Raw genomic sequence first — 20,850 nt, forward strand, 5'->3', positions numbered from 1 at the left:
AATTTTATCAATGTGCTGCTCTTTCAAAGGTGAGCTGGCAGCATGCTGTTTCAAAGCAAGGTTTTCCATTCCTCTCTCAAGTGATGCACTGACCCGTAAGAAGTTTACACTGATAAAACTATACAGTTCACTCTGTTTCTCAGATAGAGTGCATGCCATGGGGAGCAGGTCATGGAAAAGTCTTGAGTTTGACTAAGTGCACTCTCTCTTTTACCCCGTCTGTCAGTCCATCTCAGCTTCACTCACTCTTACCACAATGTGCACTCAGCCAAGCTGCGCAGACACAACAGTTCACGTGTTCACCCTCAGATATGCTTAGACACACTGACCAGTACATGCACACGCATCACTGAAAGCTGAGGTCATTTGTAGACTCGGATCGCCTCATAACTGAAATTAAAAGAAACAAATGACACATACATGTAGTTACAATGCTTTAAAAGGCTATGCTGGAGGATTCAAGAAGCATTTAATAATGATATACCTAATGAGATTGGATATATTACCTACATAGGAATCTTTGGAGAGAAACTTTGTATTATGAAAAACAACCTTACTAAGTCATGGAAAAATGATTAGTGAGTACAAGAAATAGTTCAAGGGTTACACATACCTTTCTAGAGGGTGTTTATTTCAGTGATTTCAACATTTAAAGACACTCAGAGTGATTCAAAGGTAAAACTTTTTCCAAAAAAGTACTCAAAACAAAGTTAAAACTGTAGCTTATTTACTCTTTAAGCAGTTTAACCAATGAGGCACATAGATGAGTGCTTTGATGAGCTGTTTTTGTAGACAAGTCTTACTCATTTCTACAGTACATTAATAATTAAAAGCATGTTGTTTTGTTAGGTTAGTCAGATGAATAAGTGTTAGAGTTTTTTCCATTCTCACATAGCCATGAGCATTTCTTGTGAAGGATGATGCTTTGTTAAGAAAGATGTCCTAAAGTGGCCCTCTCTTTGCCCTTCTAAGAAAGAACTGCTGATTCAAATAAGCTTCATGATGTCTTTGACATCTGAAGCTCTTCTACCTGCACAATTTATTCATTTCAAACACACCCAAACTCTGATCCGTTGAAAGCTTTTTATCCGTAGCTGATTTGACAGTTGATAAAAACACAGCATCATTATCAGGAAGTAACTTTGCTTCATGTACTTTGTCTCATGTCGTCAGAAGGCATGGGGCCAAGCAGCGACATTGGATTTTATTTAGGGTGAGTCTTTAAAAGAACACTTATCTGATAACTACTTTAGATTTATTACGCGTAAAATAAACATAATTAGCATGTAATGGCTGAGAACATAAATAACACATAATATAGTCAAATATCTTTCTGATACCTTTGTAGTTTTATGTTGTATTGCTGCAATAAAATAAAAAAAACTATTTTTACAAAGTTTATAAAAAATAATAATCAAATATGAAATACACCATGGTTAAGTAAATCAAATATTAAAGCCAAAATTAAATTAAGATTTTTCCTTATTTCTATGTTGTATCATCTAATAAATGCACTTTAATTAACACACTTCAAATGAGTGGACTTACACTGTTATTAGTAGGTGGTTATTGGTGTGATGATTAACTAATCAGATGTTTGGGTTTATTTGAATAGCCAAATAAATATTTCACTGATGGACTTTAGTTCATGAAATAAATTTTTTTTTTTTTTCAGAAACACTAAATAAAGTACTTAGGATTTTAAATTCAAGCTTTAGATACCGACTAATTTTATAAAGTACTTGGTATTTCCTGATTTATTTAAATATTGCTATGAGTATGTGAACAGATCCTAATACCGTTTTTTTTTTTTTTTTTTTTGTATATATACACAAATATATCTTGCTAATAATTAATTTATTATAATGGCATCTAATAATAACAATAAGAAGAAAAAAAAAATAATGGCATCTTCGGCCCTCGATTAAACTTGGGGGAAGTAGTTTGTTCGAACAGCGTCACCTGTTGGTGGCTGAGTGTCAGGACAGGTGAGAGGTAACGAGTTAAGAGGTCGTCATCAATTGATAAGTCTGGAGAATATTCGCTGTGTTTTTTAGCTCCGCTCAGAGCGGCGCTAACGCTGCCTGTCAGCGGGATGAAGAGCGGAAGATGCTTCGGGGAAACCTGAGCGCGTGCCACGCTGCTACAACTGCTCTGGATGAGATTTGTATGCTAGCTACTGTTAGCAACCTGCTAGCTTCTAAAATGTCGCAACTAAGTTCTTGCAGCTAATTTGAGTCATGCTTAACCGGCACACCTGAATATAAACAGCAACTGCTTACGATAAAAAAACCAAAAGGTGAGTATAGCTATTTATATAAACAACGTTATAGACAGCAAACAGTATCTGCGGATTAACTAACATGGTTTAACATTATTGTTCGTTTAAATTTTCCTATCAAGTTTGCATATTTTGGTTTTGGTATCAGGGAAATTGTTTTACAATTGTTTATAGAAAATGTATTTGTCGCATCTCATTAAATGTGGCTACAGTTTAAGCTAACCCGCATTTTCTTCCTGGTTACTCATGATTTAGCCCCACCCATAGATGATGGAAAATGTTACTGTGTTGGAAAATAACGACTTCTGATAACACATGGTTATTATCCAGCACATTAATCTGTATATCTGCATTTCATGATGAAAGGAAAAGAGATATAAGGACAGGTGGAAGTTCAGAGATTGCTCGCTGATGTTTTGACGGCTGTTTTCTTTCTGTTTAGTTTCTGACTACACATTAATAGTCGCATTAGAACATGTAGTTGTGTTTATACATAAAAAAAAAAAATACTTTTATTTTTTTTCCCAAAATATCCTGAGGGGGTGCGATTGCACTAGCAGAAGTACTGGTTTTCAAACCATATTATATGCTGGGCTCTATAGTGAATGTCAGGGACTTCAGTTTATTTACTATATTAAAATAAGACTAAGATGGGGAAAAAGTAAATGGGGAGAAAAGTAGCTGGACTACAAGAATTAAGGATTTCTTTAAGCTTAAAAGAGAAGAATGTGCCAAAGGAAGAAAAAGGTGCATGGGGTATATACAGTATGATTAATTAATAATTTAACTTTATTGATCTCACATTGGAGAAACTTACCTCTGCAGGTTAACCATCCCCTTGGGGAGCAGTGGGCTGCCATCGTGGGGCAACAGGAGAGCAGTGTGGGGTTAAGTTAGTAGAGAAGTCATATTTAAATTTCACATCATTCTGGCTTAAACATGTATATAAATGTACTCTTTATCAGACCATATTGTCCAAAAAGTTAGAACATTTCTATTTAGAAATATCCTGTCTTAAAATCTGTGTTTTTTGTTATTTTATGCAGGCCAGTTAGTTATACGTCAGTTTGTACACCTAAATTCAGCCAATAATTTTTTAACAATCATCTGTCAATCAAATTTTTTCGGTCATAGCATCTTGATTCATATGTTGCAGCTAATATAAGCAACGGGTGAAATAAGAATAATTTACTGTACCATTGAGGTACATCCCAGTGTTCACGGGGATGGATGTCTGTGTGTTCGGCAGGCGTAGAGATAAAAGAACTGGCAGCGTTGCAAGAAAGGGCTCAAACAAACTTCAACCACTTCGTCCCCGCTTTTCTACTCTATATAAAAAATGTATGACGTAGGAAACTCATCCACAACCTCTGACAGAAAACTCTCCTCATCTTGCATGTTTCGGCTGTCAATAGCATTCCTTGACAGTGTTGTTTCCAAGTAGTTCTTGGTCATATTGTACTTTCCCATTATTCCCCTACTAGTGCTAAGTTGCTAACTGGTTAGCAAGATGCTTCTGAGACACCGGCCACAACCAACATAGTTGCGAACCTTCCGCCAATCACATTCACTTTATTTACTTGTTTAAAGTTGGGCATCACTAAGGAGAATTCGGAAATGCAACAGTTGGCCGCTTCCCTACGACTTTAAGGGTCTTTGCTCTTTAAGGGTCTGCGGGATTGGGGCTCGAACTCAGAACCTCAGGATTCCAACCTCCATACCCTAACCACTAGGCTGCCACTCCTCTATATACAGTGCATCCACATATGACAGCTGAAGTCTTTTATTTGTTTTTTTTTAAATAGCAGGATTCATATACAGGGTTATTGCACAGGGTATTTACATGGGTATTTATCTAGATGGGTATTTATATATAGATATAGATTTTGCACTGGGTATCAAATAGTAAATTGCACATTGCACAAGTTACTGCCGTTGTATTGTTGCATTGTAGAGTCTGGTGGCAGCAAGGATGAATGACCTGCGGTAGCAGTCCTTTTTACAAACAGGGTGTAAAAGTCTTTCTCTAAAGCAGGCACTGTTTGATTGGTTGATCTTTAAAAATAACCAAATTTGGTCGTATTTTGGGCTAAAACAAATAACCTGCAACTAATTTAGTAATCAATTAATTGTTATGTGTAGTATATTTTTAAGATTCTTAAAGTGCCATTTGCTGAAAGAACAACAGATTCTGAGAAGTATATAAGCACAAAATTTATAAAACTTTAATAGATCTTGCTTTTAAGAAAGCTTAATCTTATTTAGCTGTAAACACATTCTATCCATGAGCCTAAAGCAGTGCTTTAAAGTGGAAATGAAATGGTTAGCCGAATTAACTTAATTTACGACATTGTGTCTCACTATTATCAAAAACTATCTTACAAACTTGATATAAATGAAGAAAAGAAAAAAAATATAGCTTGGTCAATAATTCTTTTGGTGAGGGCACCGTCATGTCCCAGTACTCCACGTAGTGATGTCATGGGGTTGGTTGATTGTAGAGCCACCAGATGGATATATTGGTAATACCAGTTATACCTCACAACTGAAAACACTTAAGAAATTTGGCATGATGGAAGACGAAGCTGAAAGAACATTAAAGCAACCATTGTTTATGATTTCGAGCCCATTGTGCGGGTGGCTCGAGCCATGGGAAGGAGAGAAGAAGCAGATGTGGTGCCATTGCTCTGACAATCAGCGCTATCCAACGATCCACCCTACCTTGTGGCGATGCGCATGTGCAGACTTAAAGCACGTCACAGGTTGCAGATAAATGACACTGTCTGGATGCACTGCCGTAAGAAAAAAAATGGGAGCAAGTATGCAAGTATAAATTTCAACCCTTTCACTCTAGAAGTCTTTTTCTCAAGCAAATATTTTTGTATTGTTTATTTCTAATAACATGCTTTACATATTTTTATTTTAAATATGTTGTTATGCTCATAAGCTACCATAATTATTTCTCACAAGCATATTTTATGTGTTGTCTCCCCCAGTACTTTGTGCCCCAGGATATGGCTAGTGGCTAGTGCCTATATGGCTAGTGCCTAGTGGTGTTTCTTGTTAACACTGAGGAGAAATATTTTACAGAAGGAAATTTGAAATGGCTTTTAGAAATCTTGGCTTTGATCGATTTTCAAACGCTGCCTGCTCCAAAGATCCAAGCCTACCTGTACTGGGTCCTTCGAAAAGGATGTGAAATGAGAATACTGGAAGAGTTCAGCTATAGATCCGAACAGCTCAAGCCTTCTCCAGCTGTCAGCACTACCAAGAATGGATGGTGGACTATTTACTACTCTTCTGTTTGCTAAGTTCACTTTTGAGGAGCTTCAGCAGCAGCACTGATGTTGCGGATATCCGATTTGTAGTTCACTGGAATCTGTGCTTTAAAGTCAGCTAAACCCATTTGTACAGGGACAGATAAAACCTAAATATCTGGCTCACTAACTATTAAAATGAACTATTTTCATAAAGTCAAAACAAAATTATTCACATACTTGTATTATATTAAACTGCACTTACAATATTCATCACTTTTTGGCACCATTTTCCTTTTTCCTCTGAGCACGGAGAAGCCAGCTTGCTTCCACTCACAATGAATCATGGGATACCCAAGACTACATAGGATACAGTGGTACTGTCCTTAAAACAGGTGAAAAGAAGGCTGTGTTTGTCAGCCACATACGAAAGGGTTTTGAATAGAAACATGCAACAACGCCGCACTATAACGTAATCGGCCAACGAACTTGACCTTTGGAGTACGCAGCCGCCGGTTTCAAACACAGCACTGAAGTTGGAGTTATCACTTCCTCATGTTTTGAAAGATCTCTTATTTTAAGTTTTATTTTTAAGATTCCTTTTCATGTTAACCCTATGAGGTTTGCTTATAATAGAAGTGGCTTCAAGACACTTTGAAATTGGCTCATATAGCTTTGATTTAGAGCTGGCCTTGTTAGTTTGTTCTGAATAAGTAGATCACTCAATTTATAAAATTGAAACATGACATTTTACATTTTATTTGCAGTCGACAGCTCTGTATGAACATATTCTCCATGTTTCTGCCGCATATTTGTACATCATTAAAGAGAATAGAGGCACTGGCTTTCAGTAATAGAAACGGGTCTGCCCCCCTGAAAGATTTTCTCTGATATGTCTTTTTTTTCTCATTTAAATATTAGATATCGTCAAGCAGAGTTCCTTATCAGAAAAAACATTGTCTGATTAAAGAAAATGTGCAGTTTTCAAGTGATAGGGAAATGGTCATTTGTACAAAATAATTTGCTACAGTCTAGAAAATATTTGTGCCACTATTAGCACCAAATATTATTTCACAACCTATAGTGAGTAATTTCGGCCACTCTGCCAAAAAGTTTGAATCGATCTAGGGCTGGGCGATATGACCTCAAATCAATATCACAATAAATTGGGCAGTCTTACCTCGGTAACGATAAACGCACGATAATTTCTCAATTATCTGCAGGTGGTGGCGGTTGGATGTGTTACTTTGGGTAGTCCCGACGGTTTTCAGGCAAACGTGTTCTTTTGCTCAACATCTATTGCGAAATTTTGGTGCCACCAAACTGAGCGTGCAGTGAGAACAATTTGCATCGTTTAAATTCACACACCCTCGCTAAAAACCGGTCTGCTGCGCGCTCAACTCTGACAACGCGCCCTCGACTTCTTTTCTGTGTGCTCAGCTTCATCTCTGCTCATGCTCGGCTCCATAGGAGTTTTGTTTACAGCTGTTTGACGCTTCTTCATCCGCCATTCTCTTTGTTTATTCCCTACATGCTGCAGTGTCTTAAAGGGGACGGAAATGCCAGCCACCAGCGCACACAATTATTTACCAACATGGGAAAATTTGTGCCGGTTATCGTAGTAAATGACGGTAATGGTAAAAATCGGGTTTATCGCCCAGCCCTAAATTGAACCATTCTGGGTGATTTGTAAGATTAAAATAGTAGTTCAAATTTTGATTTATGTTTGGACTTTACCCAGGCCGGTCTAAAACTTTCCATTAATATTTTTTGAGTCATTCAGATAACAATTTCTCAAATGTTATTATGGCACTTTACTGGATGCACATTTCTGTAAAAGTTCCACTTCATCAGATGGGCCTTTGTGTTCTATTTGTTTTAGTGGTGTATTTTACTTTAGATGTGTCCTATGCACGCCATTTTCACAGCCGGTCTTTTTGTTATTAAATCAAAAGCGCTGACTTTAACTGAGTATAGAGGTCAATGGGCCCATTCTTCTTAAAAAGATGAAGCTTTGTTTAACATTTCTGTGGCGCATAGAAAGGTCATCAAAACAAGCGAGTCTGAGCCTGTGCTGCTGTTGTCAGAACTTAATAATAGACTCTTTTTCACCATAAGGAAATCATTCTAACATTAACAGAGGCGTATATCCATGAAGCAGGATGTGAAACTCTCCTGTGCATTTACTGCAAGACATCAAAATGTCTGCTTCATCAAAATTTTGAAATTCTTAGTGATTTACGTATCTGATACTAGATGCCTCAACTTTTTTTTTAACTCTGATAATTAAATGTAAAAGTTCTGCTATATACTATTTGAATTGTTATTTTCCGACTGATTTTACACAGATTAAAATCTTTATCAGTGTGCTTTAGAATACTATTTTTTTTTTTCCATTGCTTAACCTCTTCACAAGAAATTTAACTGGCCACCCAAGTGGCTTTGGAACATGTGCACAGGCGAGTGTTGCTTGTACATTTTAAACTGTGCTGCCCAATGAAGATTTCTTTTGAAATTACATTTAGATGATTTTCAGAATATTATTTAGCACGTTGTTAGGAAGATGTAACACTATTCTGGATGCTGGAGTACAAATGTGCAGATCACAGAGGAGGCTTTTACAAGCTATTCCAATTCTAGTTTCTTTTAAATACCGTCCTGAAGTTTGCAGTTTTCATTGGTTTGGATTTTTATTGCAAGGATTAGTATGCTGTTAAATTTATTTGAGTGATTTTTATTTTGATTCAGAAACTATATTTAGCAGAGAGTGCCAATAAAATGTAGAAAAGGAATGTAGGTTTTGTGGTAGATTGTATAAATCGTGAAGGGATTGACAGATTCTAACCAGTTTTTTTGTTGTTGTTTTTCTGAGGGAACATTTTATTTTTATTTTTTTTGTAAATGTGAACTTTGGAAAGAATTAATACTCAGTTTTGATCAGCATTTCATCAATGCAGGAAAGAAAATTGCTCCAGGTTTGTAATTATTTCAGGTAGAGCAGATTTAATTTGCCTAAACAGGATGAGAAGATCTAAACTTCTATCTTCTGCATCAGTTGTTGCATTCATCTGCCTGCTCCATCCTCTGCTCATTTCTCACCCAGATGAACAAACCACTTGAAGCTTATTGCTTAGCGGAGACACAGCTGAACTCCTGACTGCACTGCTGGGATGTCTGAACTTAGCTTAAATGTAGGAATGCAGCATCTCTGCCAGAAAAGCCAGACTTGGACTCTGAAGAGTATGTTGTGAGTTTTGCAGGGCTGTATTTGGGCAAGTGTTTCCAGGATCATTTCTATGGTGATTTAAATACATTTTTTAGCCAACAAAACGGATGAGACTAAACGCAACGCTCAAGTGTTTCTAGCCTATGGTTTATTAAAACAAAGTGGATGCTTTGCGTAAAGGGATATCTCTCTGGGGTTTATGTCTTGCAGAACCAAGTCTGAGTTTGGGATTTCATAATCCTGTTGAGTTGTTATATCCCTGGCTCCAGGTGTATGGATCCTAATACTGTTCCATATATAGACTACGTGTTTCTTCCAGCAGACACACAAAGGTGTGTTTTCACATTTGCTGAGAGTGAAACTTTGGTTGGCGTGCTGAGCAAGCCTTGTTATCCTCTCTGGACACGCCTTACATTTTCCATCATTAAGCCCTAGTAACCCTTAAACCCTTATTGCCGGCATAATCATACACACAAACACGCTTGCATTATTTAAACGTACCCTGAGCCTCTGTGGTTGCTGCCATGAGAACTGCTGCGTCATGATCCCAAAGAGGGTGTCAACAAGGGCAAGATAATGAGTGAGTGGTTAAAACCCAGGAGTTTATGCAATTATGGGAGTAACTGAGATGAAACGTTGTGAGCTGAAGTTCATAGAGAAGAGGAAAACACCTGCTGGAGGATGATATAGCTCCCCAAAGCACCAGTATGGTCTTGATGCGTCAGCCTGTGGTTTGTTTAATTTGAGGTTCCCACGGCATGATAGCTTCTAGTTAAAAATATCACAGATTCATCGTGTTTACCTAAATGTTTCAAACAAAAATGTAAAATATAATTTACCTAATTTTGATTTAAAATGGAACAAATATGTCTTAAGGGCTGGTTGTACTCCCTGCAGCAGTGTGTCGCCGTGAGCTTGACACAGATATTTTTGATTTATGCTCGATTTTGAGCGTGGTCTGCGCTATATGCTGTGGGTTTAGATACGGCCGAGGCGGAGAGGAAGTGGGGAAGTTTGTCCGACAACGGAGGGACATGAGGGCGAAAAAGTGCAGGGACCAAGGTGGAAAAAGGGTCCCAATGTTGTTGCGCACCTTGCTCTTCTAGCTGGTTCAACTTCACGAGTCGTTTTCTGCAATTGCGGTCATAAAAACAAAACAAGCTGGCCTCCTGTCTGCGGTCACCTACAATTTGGGAAAGGTGCAGCAGAGTGTCTGCTGAAGGGGCGGGGATGTCTCTGCGACACCTACGCAGACGACCTAGTTTCAAAGTATAAATCAGCCTTTACGCTACAATAATGACTTTGAACTTGCATATTTTGGTAAAAAGCTAGAAATATTTGAAATGTGGAGCAATATTCAAATATAAAACAATGGAAAGTATTATAAAAAAAGATGTTTATTAAAGAATATAATATGAAAAGGAAATGTAGCAGTTACAGCTTTGCAATTATTACTTTTGCTGTTAGTCACTCCTATTCTCACTTCTGATGAATGTTATTAACATTTCATGGTAACACATTAATTATCTGTGAGCAAAATGACTGGCCGACTGAGTTCAAGCAGACAGAAGTAAGCAGAGATACAAAAGGAAACTGTAAACCAGCTCCACAGGCGGCCCCGTTCAGAAAAAACACAGCCAGGCAGACAAGCTCCGAGCCAGCTCCCATGTCAGAGGATGAAGAGAGCATATCCAGTTAGTCACAGCCAGAGAAACAGGATTATAGTAGTGAAAGATAAGTTTAGACTTCTGAGTCAACCCATTTAGCATATAAATACAAGAAGAATAAAGAACTGCAGCCTCCTTTCGGCCAGCTGACCTGATATCCATAGCAACAGGTGGAGGAGGGGCAGCCTTGCAGTACAGTGCTCCATAGAGTATGCTTGCTCTGGCAATTTTTCTGTGGTATCTCATGATCTCATGGAACAATATTTATAAAGCAGGAAGTGTGCAGCGGAAAAGCTGATTTCATGCCTGTAACTGGATCACAACAGTTCAGCACTGCAAATGTATTATATTAACCTATATATTCATAAGATGGCACTTTCTGTCATGTGATATTTGGTCTCATGTGAGTTAAAGAGTGTCTACAGCCTCCTTTATATAAGGATGCAAAGCAAAGGCTGTTAGGTTAAAGACATCTCTATATCTTTGTTTTAGAAGGAAACAAAATTTTCAAAACCCTTTTTGAATTAATGCAAAAAGAAGAAGAAAGTAAATATCCCTGGGCGTAAAGCCCTCCCTGTTAAACTGTTAGATGTTTCCTGTTAAAACTTACATGTATCTGGAGGATGTAGGAAATCAGTATCCAAGTTTTCCACACTTAAGCCAGACATCAAAGCTAGGTAATCTATCTGTAAAGGGGCTGAAAGACACCAGTTAAGGGAAAAATAAAAATATGTTCTGATTCAATATTTACAGTTCTAATTATTTTTTTATTTTTAAGGGCTTGAAATCTGTCGCTGCCTTTCCAAAGCTGGAATGTTCCCAGTTTCAGGGAATTTTAAAAGCACACATACTGTAGACCTGCATTAAAGTCAAATGAAATCAGCCGAACTCCAGTTATCAAAGGTGTTTGGAAGGGGAAGCTAGTTGGTTGCAACATAAGCATTTATATCAAACACGTCATGGGCAATTGAAGGTCCCTGGTATTAAATTCCTGAAGCTTATTATCCTCAGGGATACTTAGTTTCAGTTAGTGGCATTCGATATGAACATTGTGTTGCATCCGGTGACTAAAACGCACATAATGTGGTTTCCTTCAAAAGAACCAGTATACATGATCTCCTCACTGATAGACTAGTTGATAGGTCAGCGATTTTTTTTTTTGTTTTTAATTCTGTTTAAAGAGTCAGAATAAGTCCAAAGTGCATGTTCAGCCGAACTTGATTTAGTATGTTTTACACTCCCAATGTATGAGCTACCGTCAAAAAGAGTCACTTATTTACATTCCATGCTCGGAATGTCTGGCCTGGATTTTCCACTGTTTGTGGGAAAATATGTCTGATGATCTCCAGCACCACAGTTGTTATTGTAGATGAAAGTGTCAATAATCATGTTTGTTTCATGTTGTAGATTTTCCAGGTGAAGAATAAATCCCAAGCACAATAAATGCCAAAACTTTGGACACTTCTGTCCATCGTCCTGTAGACTAGTCCATTTAACTGTCAGTGTAATTTTCCATGGATAAATTAGATTCCTTCTTATCTCCTTGTCTTTTACAGATGGCTGTGTCTGTGCGGGGCCTCTACTTTATTATAACCCTATTTTTAGGTAGTTTCTTTGGAAGTGTCGTCATGCTGGGTCCAGTTTTGCCGCTCATGCTGATATCTCCGGCTTGGTACCGCTGGCTTACGGATCGAATTGTTGCTACCTGGCTCACCCTGCCTGTGGTGCGTACATTAGCTTAAAAAACTGACTGCTTGTATTAAATCCACTCAGCCACACATCTCATTTGGATTGGTCTTTGTTTAATTCTTCTTTTTATTTTTCTTTGGTAACCTCTGTTCTTTTCTCTACTCCAGTCTTTGCTAGAGCTGGTATTTGGGGTGAAGGTGGTGATCACAGGGGATGGCTTCATTCCTGGGGAGCGGAGTGTGATCATCATGAACCACCGCACCCGTCTGGACTGGATGTTCCTTTGGTGTTGCCTGCTCAGGTACAGCTACCTTCGCCTGGAAAAGATTTGCCTCAAGGCTGCTCTCAAGGCGGTGCCCGGCTTCGGTGTGTATGCAGTGGGTGCCGTGCCCTTTTCCACACACAACCGCATACACAAACACTCCTTGGTGCACTTGTGTAACACGATCACTGCTTTACATGTCATTTTCTAAAATTATAGTTACACAACATTAGGGCCTTGAGCCATCCATGTTTCTTCATTCCCTTAAAGGGACTGACGTTTTGTAATATTTAGCAATAGTTTCCTGACTTTCTTATCAAAGGATGAAATAAGTATTTGCCTATTTCAAAAGTATTCATAGCAGCATCCCTTTGATTAAACAAAACATATTTATCCTTTTGAATGTCCCATTCTAAATCTGATTGAAGACCCGCAGAATGACTTAAAAAGACTGGATCTTTAGATAGGCTATTTTTATGCATTTTTAGACATCTTTCTGAAAAATGTTTGAAGGTTTCAGTTACAGTTGGGCATTGAGATTCGATAATCTTTCAGATCTGTTTCCAACCTTTAAATTCTCACGGAATCACTCAGATGTTTTATTTTCAATTCCTGGTATCAATGCCCAGTCCACTGACTGAAAATAGAAGCTGCCTAATATAAGCGAAGAAGAATCCTCAGGGTTGTGAGCTCAACAATCTGTTTTTTTAATTCACCATTTAAAATGGTGCTTAAAGTTGAATAATGAAATGAGAGGACAGCTCCCTGTGATGCTGGCAATGGGATTATATTATGCAAAGAACAGCGCATCTCTAAAATCCCGCAACAGTGTTTTAAGGTAGGTTCCTTAGGGTGTTTGTTCTTCGTTTATCTTCTCACCCTGTCCACAGAGAGCAGAGCCTTTAATATACTTTGTTCGCCTTACTTTATGTCCTTAAAGATACCCTCCTCATTTTCTGGATAGAAATAAGGCACTCTAACATAGAGCTGCCAAACCTATAAATAATGTGAGTAAGTTCAATTTTTTTTATTTTTTTTTATTTTAGTTAATTTGGGATCCGTTTCATTTGATAAAACCCTCTAACTGAGTGAAGGTGTATGACATCTGATGATTCCTCCATATAGTGGAGCTGAGGTGCAGTAAACAATGCTGAGGATTTAAACTCTGTCAGGATGCCTTCCTGCTGCTTTCTCCTCCAGCTCAGACACCCGCTTCAGCTTTGCAGTCAGAATCAGTTACATAAAATAATCAAATGGTACAGATAAGTACCTGCAGCATCAAACACTGAATATTTGTGACTGTAAATGTGAAAAGAAAATTCATAAGATTATATTAGAGTTCATAGGTTTGATATTTATATACTTGTTCAATAGGAACCAAACAGTTCAAATTAAAACCCAACGCTAGTTTCAATGTGTAGATTTGCAAAGTTCTTACAGATATAAAGTGGGACGATGGTAGCTGTAAATGCAATGAAAGATCAGCTTGTAAAGGGTTCATTCACAGAGACTAAACACAAATTAAGACAAAACTTTTACCAAAAAACATGTATCTATGTCCTACCATGTTACAAGTTTAGTTAGTTGGGGTAATATGACAAACTTAAAGAAAAGAGTTGGGGGTGTGAAAACTTTTGAGAGGTATTGTTAAAAGAAATGACTGATGATAAACTAGAAAAAATCCTAACTACTGAAACACCACAAACCTCACATGTTGGGTAGATTTGTTTTTAGGTGGATTTTCAAATAAATGTTTAACATCAATTCAGGTCATAAAAATTCTTAACAAGCCGGGTTTCAATGCTGTGTATATTTAACAGGTTTAACACCAGGTGTTTGTTTTTTTCTTTTGTTAATCAAAAAAGCAGACCTGGTGAAAGTTGGAAATCTTATCACTTATTTGTGGAAAAACTTTGTGTACTTTCCAGGTTGGGCAATGCAGGTGGCCTGTTTTGTTTTCATTCAGCGTCGCTGGGAGATGGACAAGAAACATTTGGAAAACATGCTGGACTACTTCTGTGACATCAGAGAGCCTCTACAGCTGTTATTGTTCCCAGAGGGGACAGACCTCACAGGTGGGATGTAAACAATGCAGCTTGTAGGGCGGCTTTGCCTCCGTTCGACTCATCTCTGAATGAATGTGTAACATACCAACCTGGTTCTAACACTGACACTGTTATGCAAGTATAATTTAAAGGTGTAAAACCATCTCTAAATCCCTTGACTCGTCCCCGACAATGTCATTACAACAAGAGGGCTCTGATCTCTCAGGGCTCAGGATTTGACTTTTTGCCTAAAGCCCCTTGAGTTCACAGCTTAGCTAATCAAAGGCATGAGTCGCTGTCCTGAGGGGAGCTAAACCTCTCTATGCATCACGTCAGTCTAGTTACATCACAACTGACCTGTTAACCTTGAGTCTCACATATTGTTTTACATTTGTCCCCCTTCTGTATAATCATGTCATCCCATATCTGCACATATCTGTGTTTAAGCATCTTCAAGCTAAAAGCTTAAAGGAGAAGTTCGTTTTTTTACACTTTAAGCCCATTTTCTGTAGTGTCCAGGATGAAATCGAATGATCGACACCAAAAGTTTGACAATTGCTCCTGTCTCTGCTTTTTGGCTCATTTAGAATCACCCCCTGGCTGCTTTAGAATGGTTAGCATAGAGCATGTCCGATAATGTCCTTAAAACAACCTTAAACGTTCTTTTTTTAAAATATGCTACTCACCGGGTCGTCAGCGCTGTTCAATGACGTTCCAAAAAAAGTTTCGTAAAGAAAAAACGTTCCTGTAGTGTTTTATTTAGCATTTTGTAAATCCCATTGAGTTCTGTAGGAATAGTCAATATTCCGCTGCCACCGGAAACGGAAACGGGGCCTGTTTACACAGTTGTAGTCTTTTCGCTTCACTCTGTGTACTCCGACGTCGAGGTGCTAACGTCTCTGTTAAACACTTTAAAAAACTCTGAAAATGGAATACGAAAGGTGGATTCTTGATTCTCGACGTCGGAGTACACAGAGTGAAGCGAAAAGACTACAACTGTGTAAACAGGCTCCATTTCCGTTTCCGGTGGCAGCGGAATATTGACTATTCCTACAGAACTCAATGGGATTTACAAAATGCTAAATAAAACACTACAGGAACGTTTTTTCTTCACGAAACTTTTTTTGGAACGTCATTGAACAGCGCTGACGACACGGTGAGTAGCATATTTTAAAAAAAGAACGTTTAAGGTTGTTTTAAGGACATTATCGGACATGCTCTATGCTAGCCATTCTAAAGCAGCCAGGGGTTGATTCTAAATGAGCCAAAAAGCAGAGACAGGACCAATTGTCAAACTTTTGGTGTCTGTCGATCATTCGATTTCATCCTGGACACTACAGAAAATGGGCTTAAAGTGTAAAAAACCGAACTTCTCCTTTAATTTGACATATGAAACCAGGGAATAAACATGTTCCGTTCTTTTAATTTTAAGTAGAAGTTGTTACATTAAATTGTTCCTTTAATCTTCATTCTAGAGCCTTAGATGCAGACATCAGGCCTAAAAAAGTGTACATGAGTTTGTGGTGCAATTTTTAAAACTAAAAATTTGTGGAGATGGAAAGAACATGAAGCATGCGTTTCTTTTTTGTTCAGTAATGTTTTCTATTAAACTGATGAGGCCTGCACAGAACAGCTGTATTTATACTGGGATACTCACAGGTGATCTCTATTTAACAAGTAGGGGTCAGCTGTAGGCAAATGGCTCTGCTGAATGACCTGCATGGCGACATATGAAGAAATGATAGCGCTACATACCACTCTGAACACACTGTTCCTAATGTGAAACATGGTGGTGGCGGGTATTATGATGCACTGATGCTTTTCTCTATTAGTACTACAAAACTGGAATTAGATGATAGATTGATATAAAAATGGATTTACTGGATTTTATTTAGAGGCATCAGAGGGAAGAGGGGCACACTTCAGATTTTAAATTCCCGTTTATGCACTAATTTATTTCAGTGTCATCTCAATACTTCTGAATAAAATGGATTGAGGTTGTAATATGGGGTAAAAGTTGATTTAGTCTAAAAATGGCCAGTTTGTACTTCAAATAAATAAAAATATTTAACTCAAACAAATAAAAATATGTTCAGTTGTGTGACTTGAGCTGCTTCTTCCAGTATTTATGATTGTAAATTTCATCTCTCCTGCAGAGAACACAAGAGCAAAGAGTGATGCCTATGCCGTGCAGAACAACCTTCCAAAGATGGAATATGTGCTTCATCCCCGCACCACCGGATTCACCTTCATCGTGGACAAACTAAGAAAAGGTCAGGGGGATCCGCATCACCGGCTTCTTGTGTTATGTAACGTCTGTATTCAGCGTGCTAACGGTGCTCTTACACTTAGTGTGTGGTCAGACGACAGACGCATGTATTTCTACTGATTTAATATTGGTTATAGTTAAAATAAACTGGCCAGAAAGCCTGCTGTCACCACGGAAATCTTCCATCAGCAAAACCAACAGATAATGACGCGTTAGTTGTAATGACTGTAGTTGTTCCACTGACACTCATAGAACAAAGCTGGTACCTGATATTATTTTAAGTCCCAGACTTGCGTTTCATCCCACTGCCAGCCATCATAGCTCTCTCTAGGTTCTCATGTTTCTGCTTCAGCTAGTCCTGGCAGCCCCACCTTTCCATGGTGAGGGCTTTGATACCACATCTGGCCCCTCTGTGTCACCCACACTCTTCCTGTTTGCCGATGATGACACCATTTCTCCAAGCAGGTGTTGTGATATCATATGGTGGCTAATTCTTCACCCCTGTCTTTGCACAGCTGACTGACATCATGCACATATTAACTATCTCTACTGTTGCTTTATCATCTCTATTTTTACCTGAGCTGTGCAGAACTCAGCGCTGCCAGGTGTCTTCCCATTAAATTGATGTTTATTTTAGCTTTTCCTGCTCATAAGAGCACTGCGGATATGCAGTAATCACGGATGTTGGAGGTTAAAATCAGCAGTATCATTTGTGATTTTTTTTTTTTTTTTTTTGAAATTTCGAATGTATAAAAGTAGAGAGGATTATCTTTTATTGTTAAATTCTTCAGAGCTACACTGATCAGATCAGGGTTTTCCTGGATGTTTAATGGGAAAATGTGCTTCAGGTTCTGTGATAAAGGTGGTAGCTTTTAGTTTTAAAAAAGAAAAGGAAGAACGCGCTGAATTAATTCATCAATGACATTTTACTGGGTTTTTCTTTGTTGTTGTTTTTTTTAAAGCATGTGCTGTTGATGCATTAAAGAGCCAAAAAAAATATTGAAGTTCCTGTTTAATACACCTAATGAAAAGTTGGAAAAAAATCTCATTGTTCAGCATTTCTTCTGAAGATTAAGAACAAATTCAAAATTCTGACTTGTGCCTTAGAGTTAGAAATAAATCTCCTGCCTTGCTAGCTTAATATGTAGGTCGACAGACACACCCATCCTGATAGTTGTTTTTATTTTCTTTCCATAGGAGACAACCTTGATGCTGTCCATGACATCACAGTGGCGTACCCTAAGAACATCCCTCAGACGGAGCGTCACCTCGTTTTAGGACATTTTCCACGAGAGATCCACTTCCACGTACGCCGCTATCCAGTTTCTTCACTTCCCTCCTCTTCCTCTGAGTTGGAGTCTTGGTGTCGAGAGCGCTGGGCTGAGAAGGAGATCCGTCTGCGGGACTTCTACTCAGGCCAGCCTCGGGGCTTCGACAGGGACGGCTTTGCACGAGTGCCGCCTTGTAAGTCAGAGCTGCGCGTCTCCCTGATCAAAGCTGTCTCCCTGCTGTATTGGAGCAGCTTCATCGCGTTTTGTTTCACAGGCCTGTGGCTCTGGTCTACCTTCAGGCTCTATGTCCTGGTTATGGTTATAGTCTACACAGTCCAGCAGAAGCTGGCTGGTGGGATGGAGCTGCTGGAGATGGCTTGCCATCAGTACTGGAAATCCAAGTGTGAGAAGGAAAAAATGCTTGACAAAAAAATTCAGTAGTGAGGTGGGGATTAAAAGAACCAGCAATTCAGTTTGAAGCAGATCAGTGCTGTTAGCCTGATCTGAATCCCTTAGAGGAACAGAAGCTTTTCTGCCTCAGAGGGTAACAAGTGCATCTTCAGATCGCTTCAGTGGATAGATTAACTCTCTGGCAAAAAAAAGAAATAAAAATAGGAATGTTGGGTTTATTTATCCTTGCTGGGTTTAAGGTATTCATCACATGTGATGTTCCCTTTGACCTGTTGTGCAGTCAGGGTAAGAAGAAAATAAACCATCTGTTAGCTCTAGGGCTGAGCCTCTAAAATCATTTAAATCTAGCGTAAAAAAAACACAAAGTTCAGCACATTTTTTTTTTTTTCAATGACAACATGAGACTTTAAATTGGGTGCACAATCCTTGTTAAATAAGTTGCTATTGATGTGTTTTACCAGTTTTATGTCGTCTGTGTTTAAACTGTTATTTAGTCTTTTCTGGCATCGGTCAGGAGACAGTGCTGTTGGTATTTGTTTAATCACCATGGCTATAAAACCCATTTTATTGTATGCTATGTTGCCATTGGTTTTCTGTTATGACTTGTTGACTTTTACCAACATTTAAAATAGCACTGGTTGGAGGGACTTTTTATTAGTTTATCAATGAAACAAACTGTCATATTACCAGAGAAAAAGTAGGAACGGTCCACATTAGTCAGGTCTACAGCTCCTTGCAGAATTCATGTCACTGGAACCTTTCAACAACAACAACAAAAAAAGTTCCACATTGTAATCTCAAATTTAATTGTTTTTATTAGGGTTTTATGCAAAAACAAAGAATCACACCAGGCTTAACTCATTCCTCCCCATCTGTTTGAGTAAATCATCTTCACCTGTATCCACCCATCAGTAGGGCACCAGAACTGCTCTGACTGTGCGTGCAGACAGCAACGATAATATAATGCTACCATTCAAAGGATTGGCACCAAAAGCACAGCAGATAAAAACGGTCAGAAGGAAAGAATAACACTGACTTCTTTTGTCTAGACCTGCTGTTTTTCCACACTTAGATCATTTATCTCCTTTATTGTAGCAAGAAACATTTGTCTGGACATTTAATAGCTGGGCCTCTTGTCTTTTTCTTTAATTAATGTTCTCCTTGCCTGGCCTGATGGTTTACATGGACGACATTACCGATGCAGATGTGCCATACTGAATTTAAAGTTGACGAAATGAAACTAAAGCCATATTTTTTCTTTGGTCTTCATGATTTTGTTTAATCATCACTAAAAAATCTTCAAGGCCTTCATAGAGTTGCTTGATTCAGAGTAAAATTAAAGAAAACACAGGGTAATAGTTGCATTGGATATTATTACAAAGTGTAGAAGAGGCTTTATTCATATATATATATATATATATATATATATATATATATATTTTTTTTTTTTTTTTTTTTTTTTTTTTTTCTAACAGATTACATTGTGGAAAAGTAATAGTGGTATGAATACTCATGCAAGGCACTGTAATGACCCTGTCCTAAAAGGGAGCCTATTCTTCTTTAATCCTAATTGCTTTTGTAAGGTTTTGCACAGAAAAGCCAAAGGTGAAAAATGCATACATAATGTGAAGTTAAGAACTGAATATTGTGTTTAATGTCAGGGAAGATCAGCGTTGTATACCAAACGCCAAGCTACAGCTTGCCTTTATCCTAATAAATTAAACAATTGTACATCCAACCAGCTGTAAAAGCGTAGGAGTTTTTTTTAGCCCTTTCTTTCCGGGAATGCATTGAAGCCTTGTTCAGGCAGGTTCTGGGCTGGAGGAGTGTCCTGTTGAGGCAACATAACCCCTCAATGTGTAGGGCGGCCCAGAGAACCAGACTTGGAGTGGAAACAATGGCCCTGAGGTCAGCCTAATCCAAAAAAGCCCTGTAATACCCACCTCTGCATGTGTTCCTTTGCCCAGAACTGGCATCGGCGCGCCTGTTGAACCCAATTAGCAACTGACAGCTGAGAAAGCTACTGAATTTATGCCAAAAAAGGACTGGGACTAAAAGCTGTTTGGAGCGCCCTGCTTCATCCTTTCTCCCCTTGTTTAAGACCTCATTGATTCTGTAATAAAGGAGTAACTGTCTCCTTAGGAACCTCTGTACATTGTGTATCCACCATGTCTTTTTTTCTTTTATTTAAGCACTAAAAAGGGTTGATTCCTATCACTGTGATACAGCTGTGTTAGCAGATTTATTTTTCACATATTTTATACCTGTATTTATATGGTTCTATATCTGTTTGAGTTTACACTTCTTAAGCCAGCGCTAGTCTGCTCTCCAAACATTATTTCTGTTGTATTACAATTGTTTGCAGATGCTGGACTTCCTAGAAGTCACCGTCCTCAGGTAAACAGTGTAGACACCATCACAGAGGCAGTCTCTTAAATAATAAAATGTATCTCAATAAATCCACTCTTATCA

General features: G+C 38.3%; 1 protein-coding gene across 1 annotated transcript; it reads left to right on the forward strand.

Annotated features, from left to right (window-relative positions):
* The first annotated feature begins 1,965 nt into the window (after window positions 1-1,965).
* On the forward strand, window positions 1,966-19,660 carry lclat1 (lysocardiolipin acyltransferase 1). The gene is made up of 6 exons (XM_038272926.1): window positions 1,966-2,299; window positions 11,988-12,155; window positions 12,288-12,486; window positions 14,311-14,457; window positions 16,584-16,700; window positions 17,894-19,660. The coding sequence occupies exons 2-6, from the start codon at window positions 11,988-11,990 to the stop codon at window positions 18,406-18,408; spliced, it is 1,146 nt and encodes a 381-aa protein (XP_038128854.1). The 5' UTR covers window positions 1,966-2,299; the 3' UTR covers window positions 18,409-19,660.
* Window positions 19,661-20,850: the final 1,190 nt, after the last annotated feature.

Source organism: Cyprinodon tularosa, unplaced genomic scaffold (genome assembly GCF_016077235.1).
Source record: "Cyprinodon tularosa strain WSP-4 unplaced genomic scaffold, ASM1607723v1 ctg120, whole genome shotgun sequence".
Taxonomy (NCBI): domain Eukaryota; kingdom Metazoa; phylum Chordata; class Actinopteri; order Cyprinodontiformes; family Cyprinodontidae; genus Cyprinodon; species Cyprinodon tularosa.

What these genes read in the sequence shown, in the direction of transcription:
- lclat1 (XM_038272926.1), top strand. Translation starts at nt 11,988, where the DNA reads ATGGCTGTGTCTGTGCGGGGCCTCTACTTTATTATAACCCTATTTTTA. An exon ending in CCTGGCTCACCCTGCCTGTG is followed by an intron (nt 12,156 to 12,287) that starts GTGCGTACATTA and finishes TCTCTACTCCAG; the next exon opens with TCTTTGCTAGAGCTGGTATT. An exon ending in CGTGGACAAACTAAGAAAAG is followed by an intron (nt 16,701 to 17,893) that starts GTCAGGGGGATC and finishes TTCTTTCCATAG; the next exon opens with GAGACAACCTTGATGCTGTC.